The 11,292-nt window shown below is 46.8% G+C and overlaps 1 protein-coding gene across 1 annotated transcript; it reads right to left on the bottom strand.

Moving 5' to 3' along the window:
• On the bottom strand, positions 1-6,574 carry AICDA (activation induced cytidine deaminase). The gene is made up of 5 exons (XM_048052998.2): positions 6,318-6,574; positions 2,675-2,822; positions 1,918-2,188; positions 1,643-1,758; positions 1-1,342 (listed from the first exon to the last, which is right to left on the bottom strand). Exons 1-5 carry the CDS (start codon positions 6,323-6,325, stop codon positions 1,289-1,291), a joined length of 597 nt encoding a protein of 198 aa, XP_047908955.2. The 5' UTR covers positions 6,326-6,574; the 3' UTR covers positions 1-1,288.
• Between the last annotated feature and the right edge of the window lie 4,718 nt (positions 6,575-11,292).

Raw genomic sequence — 11,292 nt, forward strand, 5'->3', positions numbered from 1 at the left:
GCCAGTAAAGACAGAGGACTGTAGGAGTGTTAAGGTGCCTCCAGCGGAGGACAGTTGGCTGGGGAGGGAGCATAGTGCAGGTCTGATCTAGGAAGAACTGCTCAGTGGATGGAAAGAATTCCAGTAGCGAGACCTGTGGTGCTCCTCCCTGCAGCATGTCAAGAAACAGATAGTGCCTGATGTAGACACCAGTACACCATCCAAAATGCCACAGTCTCATCCTACAAGAATGAGAAATTAAGTCTGAGGGACTATGCAATGTGGAAATGAAGTTTGCTTTCTGGTAGATATATGATGGAAAAACACTGCTGTGGTGAAGTGCCTTGGAGGCTCCTTTCCTGGCTGCGTGAGAGGTCCACACACTGGTCAGTCCTGGCACAGAGCTGTCATGGCTCCCAATGTAGTTAACAGTCATCGAGTGGACTTACGATTTCTGCATGGGATATATCTTGCTGGGCATCCAGAATTGTAGCTCACACTTGAAAATTTTGGCTAGCAAATCTTTTGCCTTCATTTTAAGTTTGTATTGTCTAGTTTCAATGTGTCATAGGGCACAAAACCTGGATCCACAGTTACTGAAGCTCCCTCCTTTCTGGACAGGAAGCATTACAAGGCCCAGGTCTGCACACAATTGACTCATAAGATCTGCTGGCTTCAAGCAAGGTTTTCAAGCTCAGCTGCCTGAGCTGTCCAGGACTTGGTTCAATACCCTCAGTGGAGCTTTCCAATAACTGGCCAATTTGGCTGTTCGGGTGTAGGCTATACCACTTAAATGCTGATGGTTTTCACATTCCTCTCCACATCCAGAAGGATAAATAAACCACTTCACAAGGGAGGACATATACAGAGCAGCTCAGTGTAGTGCACCTCTAAGAGCAAAAGACATGCTCCCCAAAGCCCTGGTGACTTTTGCAGATCAGTGTGATGCCAGTGAACACAGCCACACAAAGAGCTTTGCAGCCAAACCCAAAACTCAATATAGTGGGCCACCTGAATTAGCTCTAAAGGGACCAAGGAAGGGCAAATAACTCCCTGGCAATGTCACTGCAGTCCTGGATATTCCCAGTTAGCAATGGATGAGGTGTGAATCTCAGGGAATGTGTCTTCAGAAGATCAGCCTAATTTTCCTTTGAAATGAAAAAGTAAGGATAGTCTTATCTCTGGACACAGGGCTGGAAGGAAGAGAGACAGAAAGAGGGAAGAAGAGAAAGACATGTTGTGAAGGAAGAGTTGAAAAATCAAAGATCGAGTGTTTGTTGTAGTCTTCTGATTGCTGATGACTTTCGCTTCAAAGTCCCAGAGTTTTAAAGGCATCTCGTAAATCATCTACTTCATACAGTGGCTGTAGAACAAAATATAAGTGATAGATCAGTTATCAAGTGAGCAGAAGACCATAAAAATGGGGAAGGAGAAAAGAATGGCATGAGATGGGGTGAGAGGTGGAAGAAGGGAAGAAGGCATGAGAGGGGATATGAAGGAAGATGGGAGAAGGAGGTATGAGGGACATGAAAAGTGAAGACACAGGAAAGAACAAAATGACAAATGGCACAGCTGGACAGCAAGAGCAGAGCAGGACCATAGCAAGGAAGAGAGGAAGAAACTGAGGGGAAGAGACACTGGAAGGAGAAGAATTGGTCCTCACCAGGAGGATCCGTCGGAGTTTCCTGGACAGATGGACAGAGTTTTCATGCAGTCCTTCCCAGGCTTTGAAGGTCTTTTCCCTGTTCTCCACAAATGTGTTCCAGCAGTAGAAGTAATCTGTACAAGGCACAGGGGAGTTAAAGAGTGCTCAGGACTGCCCCAGAGAAGACACTGACCTTTCCTAGGTTCAGTAAATCATCATATCCTGTGATCATCTTCCCTTCTCCCTCATCCTCCGTAGCTTTCAGTCGTCTTCTTTCACCCTGCCCACCTTACCTTTGAAGGTCATGATGGCGATTTGGGCCCCAGCCCGATGCAGGCGCCGTAGCCCCTCGGGCTCTGCCTTGCGGTCCTCACAGAAGTAGAGGCGGGCAGTGAAGATGCGCAGGGTCAGGTTGGGGTAGGCGCGCAGGAAGTCAGCCACGTGTCGGGCGCAGTCGTAACAGGGGCTCCAGGAGGTGAACCAGGTGATGCGGTAGCAGCGGCCTGGGTCCAGGTCCCAGGCTGAGATGTAGCGTAGGAAGAGAACCTCCACGTGGCAGCCCATCTTAGGGAAAGAGGGAGAGGGGCAAAGCGTGAGGCAGGGGTGAAGAAGGCTGCAAGAGGGGCAAGGGAGAAGGTGTGAGCTGAGTGGGATGTGAGGGGAGGATGGACAAGGTGGGGGACGGGCCTTATGGTCAGCGCGCAGAGGAAGAGGGCACAGTGGTACCGGAGTGGAAGGCTGGCTAGAAAAATGCAGGGACACGCTACAAGAGGCTCCTGTGGGAGCTAGGAAGGAAAACTGAGGTACTGATAAAGCAGCAGGGACTACAGATGTCTTGCTAGCAGTACAGTCTGAGCTAGTACGAGTTACAGATTTACCTGGAGGCTGCATCCCCCAAATGTTATGTACCGGTGCAGTGCCTATTCTTGTGGACACGTGTCAGATCAGGTGCTGCCTCTTGCAGCCCTTCTTTCCCTGTTGCCCTAGGCAAATGAGCTGCGTGTACCTCAGCATGGATATAAGAGTAGGATGCCAAGGTGTTCCCTGTACCTTGTTACGCAGGTACCCAAAGTCCAGGGAGCATGATGTGGCACTGTCACGGCGCTTCACGACATAACAGAGGTAGGTTTCACGACGGCCCTTGGCCCAGCGCAGGTTCTTGAAGTTGTAGAGGAAAAGTTTCCTCTTCATCAGGAGACTGTAGGAGAAGACAAGAGATGATTTACATTAGCCCCACGTTGCAGCCAGCAATTGGCCATGTCTATGTCAGGCGCTCAGCAACAAAAATATCCCCATGAAGTCCAGGCCCTTCGGTGAGAGAAAAACACCAGTAATTTGCATGCAATATGTTAGGGAAAGGGTGCAGACGTGACTGTGGGGATGAAGCAGGTGACCTAGCGAGTGGAAACAGTAAGTGAATTAGTAATGATTAGTCAAACAGCAACCATGGCTAAGTGCAGTGTGAAAGTATCTGCAAATATCCAAAAGATGGACACTAATGAGAGCAAAGGATGAAAGTGCCTGAGAAGAGTTGATCTCGGAAGATGGGAGGGTCTGGAATTCAGTCATTAAGATATATTCTTTCTGCTGTTGAAACCCTGAAAACCATTGGGTCAAAGGAAGGATCAAATTGAAGCCTCTTTAGAGAATACTGGACAGAGTTTCTTCCCAGCGTTGCCCAAAGGAAGAACATGTCTGAAAGTGTTCAGGGCTAGAGATTAGAAGCTAAGGTAGGGTGACATATCCTAGCTGACAGAAATAAACAGTAGGGTAGGTATGCTGACACATCTCCAGAGGCAAGTACCATTCCCATGTTAGGCAAGCACAGAGATCGGCAAAGGATGGTTCCCATGCTAGAGCTCCTGTTGGGGAGAGGTAACAGGAGGATAGGGGAGGGTAAAATAGTCATGAACATTGACAAAAAGCCTTACTGCCAAGTGAAGGTACATAGGCAGATGAGAACAGCTGTGTTCACTGAGGTAAGATATTCACCTCCCCCACAGCAATGTAAAACAGAAGTGAACGGGTTAAAAATAATCACATCCTTTGTCATCTTTTCCCTCTGGTAGGTTGGTGTTCAGCAGGGAGATAGGGGCAGTGTAAGTGATACAGAGCTGAGTTTTCTGGAGGTCTCCAGTGAGGCGTGGAAAAGGGGAATTTAGGTTTGCTAGGAATTTCCTGGTTTATATCTGAGAGTCTCAGCAAGGAAAAATTCTTATACAAACATCCTTCATTTATTTCCCATTGTCACCACAGAACCTGAGCACAACAGAGTGGTTAACTTCCAGATAAAGGCGCCATCCTCTCTGCTCCTCCAGAGGTGTGTCTCCATTGTGCACCCTCACACATGGTCATTGCACCGTAGGTGCCAGTTCACAGTCACAGCCACCCTTTTACCTTTTGTTACTTTGTGCACGTGTTTTGCTGTCATTTAGCCCTCCCCAGTGCACCTCTAGCACTCCCAGCTGAGACACTGCATTGCCAGAGAGTCACTTTCTTCCCTCAAAGCATTCTTGCTGCCTGATTGTCCTGCAGATAGGCAAGCCACTCACTTGCACACATCCTCTTTCCTGCCATGTGGCCCTCAGCTTGCAGTGCAAAGTTAACTGTCTTGCTCACATAGACAAGAGCACAAACACACACATTTATTTATGCCATTCTTTATACGCACAAGTTCCTAGAGGAGTAGGTCATTTGTGAGCTGTGGCATGTCTCCTGCTGGAAGAAAGTCCATACAGAATACAAGGCCATGCAGAGTCCTGTGCACACTCAAAGTGCAAAGCATCCCTACTGAGCAGGTTATTCAGCAAATCAATAGCCCCAGGCAGTTCTTGGAGGTCTGCCCTGTAAGCACTGCCCCAGGCTTGCTCTGCTGGGCTTGCAAGTTGTCAGGAGTAGAGTACATACTGATCCTGCTGAACTTCATTACACCTTTCTCTGACAGTTCACATTGCGTGTGTGTTTCCCCTGCCCATTTTTCTCTCTTGCACTGTATGTTCTCCATCATACTTTTTTTATTTGTTTCACACTGGTATCTCTCACACTTAGCGCAGCCTCATTTCCTACCACCTCATATTCATCTTGCTTCCCTGTCTGTGTGCAGTTATGAACATATGTGTATATTTTCTAACACAAGCACACCCACCACCATGACACATCCCATTCATCCACTCACAAAACTATTGCCCAGTGGTTTGTCTCAGGCTTCTCCCTTTTAGATGGGTGTTATCAGACAGATGTGGGGGAGACTCTCCCTCCCTGTAGAAGTGTTGGAGATCAGACATCCCTTCTTCTGTGACAGATCCTCAGGTGGTTCAGATAGGATAGCCCAGACAATCACAGGTGTATGATAGGCCAGAGGGTTGCAAAGCTCTTAGCTGGGGTACGTATGGCACAACAGCAGAAAACAGAGCAGAGGAATGATGAAAAATGCAATCACTTGTAGAAGAACCACACAAGCCAAGTGAAAAACAATTAAAATTATGGTGATATTTCATCAAAACCTGCATGGAAAAATGCTTTTCAACACAACCAAAAGTTTAGGGAAAACAGGCTTTCCCTTTTATCTTTTTTTTTTTTTTTTTAATTTTGCACAAAAGTATTTGTTTTCAAAATATTTCTGATTTTCCTTCCCATTGTCCTTTTCCTCACATCTTTCAATTTTTCTCAATTCACTGGTTTCGAATGTGGTTGCAAAGAACAATGAAGAATGCGAAATGACCACCAAAAAAAGGAAAATATAGTAATGATCACTTGGGTTATTTTTCAGTGTCAGGACAAAGTAAAGACAGTGCAAGAAAATTTTGAGTCACAGAAGCCATATGTGCAACTAAAAATGTTCATTTACATCAGTTCCTGTTTTCCCTTCTCTCTGGAACTGACCATCCCCAGGGATTTTCACCATGAAGGATTTCAGAACACGACTGGTAGGAGAAGTATGAATGAACAAGTGTTACAGGGAGCAACTGAGCAGATCTGCAGCTAGGCACAAAGGGCTGGTTACATGTGAAATTTCTATAGCTGTTGCATAGTTCAAAGGAAAGCAGCAAAGACACAAGAGCTGTGATTATACCCAGGCACTGAAGAATTTGACTGAGCAGAGACCTTCCTTTCAAATAAAGATTCATGAATCCAGTCCTGAAATCAGAGTGAAGGCCCCTGAGAGTGTGAATGATATGCAACAGTGGAGAGTGATTTTAGTGGTAATTAGCTTGCAGCATAATTGAAGTGCAAGTAGAGGAATCCAATGCTGGAACAGTCTGTGCCTAGGAGCACAAGGGTGATAGCAGCAGAAACATAATAAGGCAGAAATCTGATGTAAGATAGAGAACAGGTGTAAAGAGAGAAGAGTAGGCAGAGATCGAGATGCTTATGCAGATAGCATCTGAATGTTCATCTTTCTTTTTTGTTGTTTGTTTTTTTTGTTTGTTTCTAGAAAAGAGAATGAAAAGGAACAGACAATAGTCACGAGAAAGAGAAATGACAGAAAGGGAAAATAATAGAGGGTGGTAGACAGTCATAGAGAGAAAGAGTGGTGGGGACAGAGAGATGCAAGGACAGGATGGGAAGTTAGATCGCTGAGTCAGACAGAGAAAGGGAAAGGGACAGTAAGCACCAAATGGACAGCAGGTTAATTCTAAGAGAAAGACCCTGATTTCTTCTGTCAGCGAGAAACGGAAGGCACTCATTTTACCTGTCCATGACTGTCAGGTTCTCTCTCAGGTGATGGGGTCGTCTCACAGGCTCCGTCTGCACAGTCCTCTGACTCGGTGCACAGAAATGGGGACTGCCCTGTATGACCCCTCCTCATTCACCACTATCTACCCCCTGCCAGATTTCGGTGGGGTGTGGTGAGGGGAGGAGTTAGAAAGGTCTCTGGAACTGCAGGAGCCAAAGAGCAAAGGGTTAAAGTGTGAAGGGGCACCAGTTCTGAAAGATGCTCTGCACTCATTGGCCACCTCCCCTCATTGCACTTGCCATTGGGTCCTCCCAGCCTGCAAAATTATGCTGAATTAATATCAATAACATAACAAGGCAGGAAGCATTGTCTAGTGGTTAGAGGGGGGCCTGGGAGCTGTGTACCACTAACGTGAATGTGGGCAAAAACCACACTATCCCTCTGGGCCTTTGCTCATGCAGCTGTGCCGTGAAGATGATGACGCTGGTCTACACCAGTGCCACGGCCACCCTGCGTGCTGCCTGCTGCGTGTCCAGGGGGAAGGAGCTCAGGGAACACGAACCTGTTGGTGCGCTCCCTGCCATCTCCTCCATTCCCTCTGGCAAGTCCTAGCAGCTGCTTGGCAGCACGTGGCGGCACCAAAGCTGAGGGTGAGGGGGACCTAGCTTGTGAGACAGGCATGGGTGTAGTGAGCAGAAACGGAGCGTGTGGCCCTAGTGTAATGCTTGAATGCCACAGGTGCTGGGCTGTGTCAGCACGAAAGGAGCAGGCATAACCCCCAAATCACAAAGCTGTATGCAAAAGACCCGTGGAGCATGACTCAGGCCCCGATCCTACTGATCACAGCTGGAACTGCTGCTGCAAGCAGCAGGCTGTGGGGTCAGGTGCCAGAACCCTGCGCTGGGTATCTCATGGCAGAGGTGCCTGCACTCAGCAGGCTCAGGGCTAGGTGCAGTCAAGCCCTCAGGACATATACCCTCTTTGCTCCACCAGCGGAGCTCTCTGCCTCCTAGGTTCTGCTCCACCGCCAACCCCCAGCAGCTGCCAGGGTGCCCATCCCTTCTGCAGGGCTGAAGGACAGCCAGGGAGCAACTCAGCCAGGGAAGGTCGCTGAGGAGGTGGTGGTGGTGGTGGTGGGGCTATTCCACTCAATTTCTTCCCCAAGTAGGGCATGGCTGAGAGTGCTACAGCCCTTTTGTTTACCTCATGCTAGGGTAGTTCTTCGTTTTTTCTTTGCTTGATTTACTTATTAATTTTACTGGCTTTCAGCACGCTAGGACTGTGTGAAACCAGTATATGCAAAAACGTGAAAAGGAGAGACGAGTTGCCAGACCAGAGCAGACTACTCTATGTCCCAGCACTTTGAGAGTACCTTGTCTTTCAGTGCAGCCAGCAATGCTTACTTCAGGAAAAGGAAAACTCTTGGGAGGTACAGGGCTGGACTGTCCTACTCCTTGGGGAGGTGTCTTCCTGACTCCACAGGAGTAGGGCACATGCTCAACAGACACATTTTGGCAGCTGCATCGGTCTCAAGAGTAGTGGCAATTATCCTCTTTGAGGATCTGGCTCCTAAGGCTTTACCAAAGCCAGAACAGCCTGCATCCCTTGCAAATCCCCATCCTACGTAACAGACTCAAAGGAGACACTCCGGCTAATAAAACAGTTGCCCCCTTTCAGCCTTTACCCTAGCAGTACCTTGTGAAAAATCTCCCAGGTCAGTCCCAGAGTCATTTTGTCATGTTTTCATATTATTCTTTTCCTTTCAATAATGCAAAGGGGATGTTTGTTACACAGGACATCTAAAAAAAAAAAAAAAAAAAAGAAGGAGGTAAGAAAACAACACACCCCATGAAATGCGCTCCTTAAGATCACAACTGCTTATGTTTCATCAGATAAGTTAAGGTAGCTTCGGCTTTATTTTGTTCTAGTTCCTAATTTTCACAACCAAACATTTATAGAAAATTTTACCATTTTTTTTTCTCATTTAAAGGAGCTGAAAAATGTCTTCATGCCCAGCCTGCTTGTCCCCATAAACCCATTTGTGGGTAATGATTTTGTCAAAGGTTTAACATGCCAATTGTCATGAAATGTTTAAATAGATCCTTTCTCAGGTTCTGTCTGTAAGTGGAATTAATTCTTCAAGGTTTAAAAAACATCAGCGCTCTTCCTTAAATATTGATGCTCTGCCCAGAGATAAGAAAGAAAAAATGTATGAACGAATAGATGAGTTATTTTTATGTCGCTCTTTGGCAAGGGCTAGCAAGTCAAAACAATGATGCAGGCTAACACCCTTATTTTTGAACAGCAGCCTCCCTCTCACTGGCAGTGTGAATGTCCAAAGGCAGTAGTAGCAATTCCCTGCTTCTACCTCTAATTCCCAGAGCAGAAACATGTTGGTGTCAAAGCCAGCAGGTGGATGTATTTTCAGGGTCTCGTAGCAAGTCTAGGGTGATATCTTGAGAGGGACCCTCAGCTCCTATGGAGTGGCAGGAGCTGCAGCTTTTCTTTCTCACTAGCAGAGGTCACCTCCGATCTTCTGATCTGGTAAAAAAAAAAAAAAAAATTTAGCGAAACATTGCTGATCCCTGATCTAGCTGCTAGTCACCGGCTGTAAATTGACAAATTTAACATATGGTGGGACTATTTGGAATGGGAGTTTATACGCATGAAAAGAGATTCTGGCCACTTCTGGCCACTCTGGATTTCCTTCCTTGCTGTTCAAAGCAAAGTTATTTGGAGAAGGAACTTGGTTTGGGACAGAGAAACAGTTTGCAGAATATGACTCCGTCCGTGTTTCTGATTAAAGCTCAGGTCAGTTAAATAAGGCCAATGGGGAAGGCTAGGAAAGGTCTCTGTATTGGTGTGTTTGGAGTATTATTTAGAAAAAGACACTACTCCAGCTTATCAGGATTCGAGAAGGATGCCCCAGCATCCCTTTAACTTTCTTGTACTCACGGGTTTATTCTTTGTCTTAAAAGGAGAACAATGTAGAAATGGTTAGCAGACTGAAGAGCACTGTAGGGACAGAGGAGGAATATCACCATCACTGTTACTAAAGTTTCAGAAAGCAAAAAGCTAAGAAATCAGAAAGCAAAGAGCTAAGAAATCAGAGAGCAAAAATGTGGTGAATAATTAAAAGCAATTACCTAGCCCAAAAGCAGAAGAGGAGTTGCTTGTTTAGTCAACAGGAAGTTGTGTGCTGTTGTGTATCGATATAAATACATATTTATTTTTTCCATTCACCCCTTGCTCAGAAATCACATTTTGAAACGACCGCCAACATCACCAGTTGGTTAGATCTTATACCGAGCACAAGAAATGCAGCCACCTGCTTCCCCTCGCCTCAAGCGAAAACCTCAACCAGAAAAACTTTCTCTGCTCAACAAGTGCTGGTGCACCGTGGACACAAACTTGCACAGACACCTAGAGCAGGGCAAGAGCAGTTCCTTGTAGTCAGACATTGGCAAATAAAGACACTGATACTGTAAGTGCATTACATTGCATTCTGTGTTCATTCCACTGACTCATCACCCAGTTGTAAAAGACAGACCCAATACAGAGGTCGTCCACTTCTTCAGGCAGTTCTGCCAGGCAAAAAACTCCCATTGCTCCCATCCTAGGTGAAAAACAAAACAGCACGAGATGCGGAGGCAGCTTGCTCCATGGGGCAAAAATCCTTGTTCCTAGACCTGCCAACTCTTCTTGCAATGCATCTGGTGCTGTGCCTGGGGAGAAGGTTTCAACAGTGGCGAGGCAAAGCGCTGCCTTTTGTGGTGTGGAATATACAGCACCACAGAGATATACGAAAGCTCTGAGGATGTGTGTCCAAGTCCACTTGGGGTGGACATGGCCAAGAGGTGTGTGTGTCTGTACGTGCGTGCTGGGAAGCTGCAAGTGCAAATCTAAAGCGCTATGGGTTAGTGCCTCTGAGGGGGCAGCTATGTTAGACGAGAGCAGGGATCCAAGGTGATGAGAAGGAAATGGGTGGGAGAGAAGGCAAGAATGAAGGGTGTGTGGGAATACCACTGGGAGGGTGGTTTTATGAAACCTTGATCCCCACCTTGTGCACTACTGCATGCTGCAGGATTCTAGATGATGCCGCTGATGCAGAACTGAGGGCATCTGGTTGCTGTGTGTGCGCACTAAAATCACACTCTATTATGCATTTTACTAGTAATTTGGCTTTCCAGGCTCATACTGCAAAACCTTTACCTGGAGGCTTGACTCACAGTTTATTTCTGTTCCACTGTCAAGTTTGTTTTGGTGTTGGGGGATGAGGCAAATTAGGGTGAAACTACTGAATTGAGTACACATCTTTCAACCGCAGTCCTGTATGTGCCTCTCATTCCTGCCCTGTAGCTCTCTACTAGCCCAGCCTGGGTTCCTTGTAGGACCTAATGAACCCTAATCCTGCTTTTGTGACCCCATATATTTTTTCTGACCAGTGTTAATTCCCCCACCACATCACTTGGCAGCAACAGCTCCATCTGTTGCAACCAGTGCCTGACCCCTGCTGGGACCACCACTTGAAGGAGGAAAGGGTCTGGGTTGGTTTAAGGAGTTTGGAAACTAGTGAATGGCTTCCCCACCATAAATGTAGGTAATAAATACGATAAGAGTCCAAGCACATGCACTAAATGTCCTCATGTGACTTCACTAGCTCAAGGCTGTGACAAGGTTGGCAGCTTATCTCATTTACAGTAAGAAAAACACGGAGTCTGCAATCAAAGCAGAATGCACCCTCCCCATGCTGAGAGCTTTGGGTGGCGAGGTACCACCAGAGCTACTTGCACATTGCTGCTTCCCACAGCAGTGCATGCAGCTCCAGCCGCTGGCATGCCCTGCCTATCTGACTTGGCTTTTGGCTTTGTGCTGCACAGACCTGGAGAGCATTTTCTTTTTGCATAGGGTGCTGCGTGTGGCATTCCAATGTTATTCCATCCTTCTACAGCTCAGTCCCCTGGCATGGGCACCCAGACCCTGCTCCCAA

The sequence above is a fragment of the Anser cygnoides genome, chromosome 1 (assembly GCF_040182565.1).
Source record: "Anser cygnoides isolate HZ-2024a breed goose chromosome 1, Taihu_goose_T2T_genome, whole genome shotgun sequence".
Lineage (NCBI taxonomy): Eukaryota > Metazoa > Chordata > Aves > Anseriformes > Anatidae > Anser > Anser cygnoides.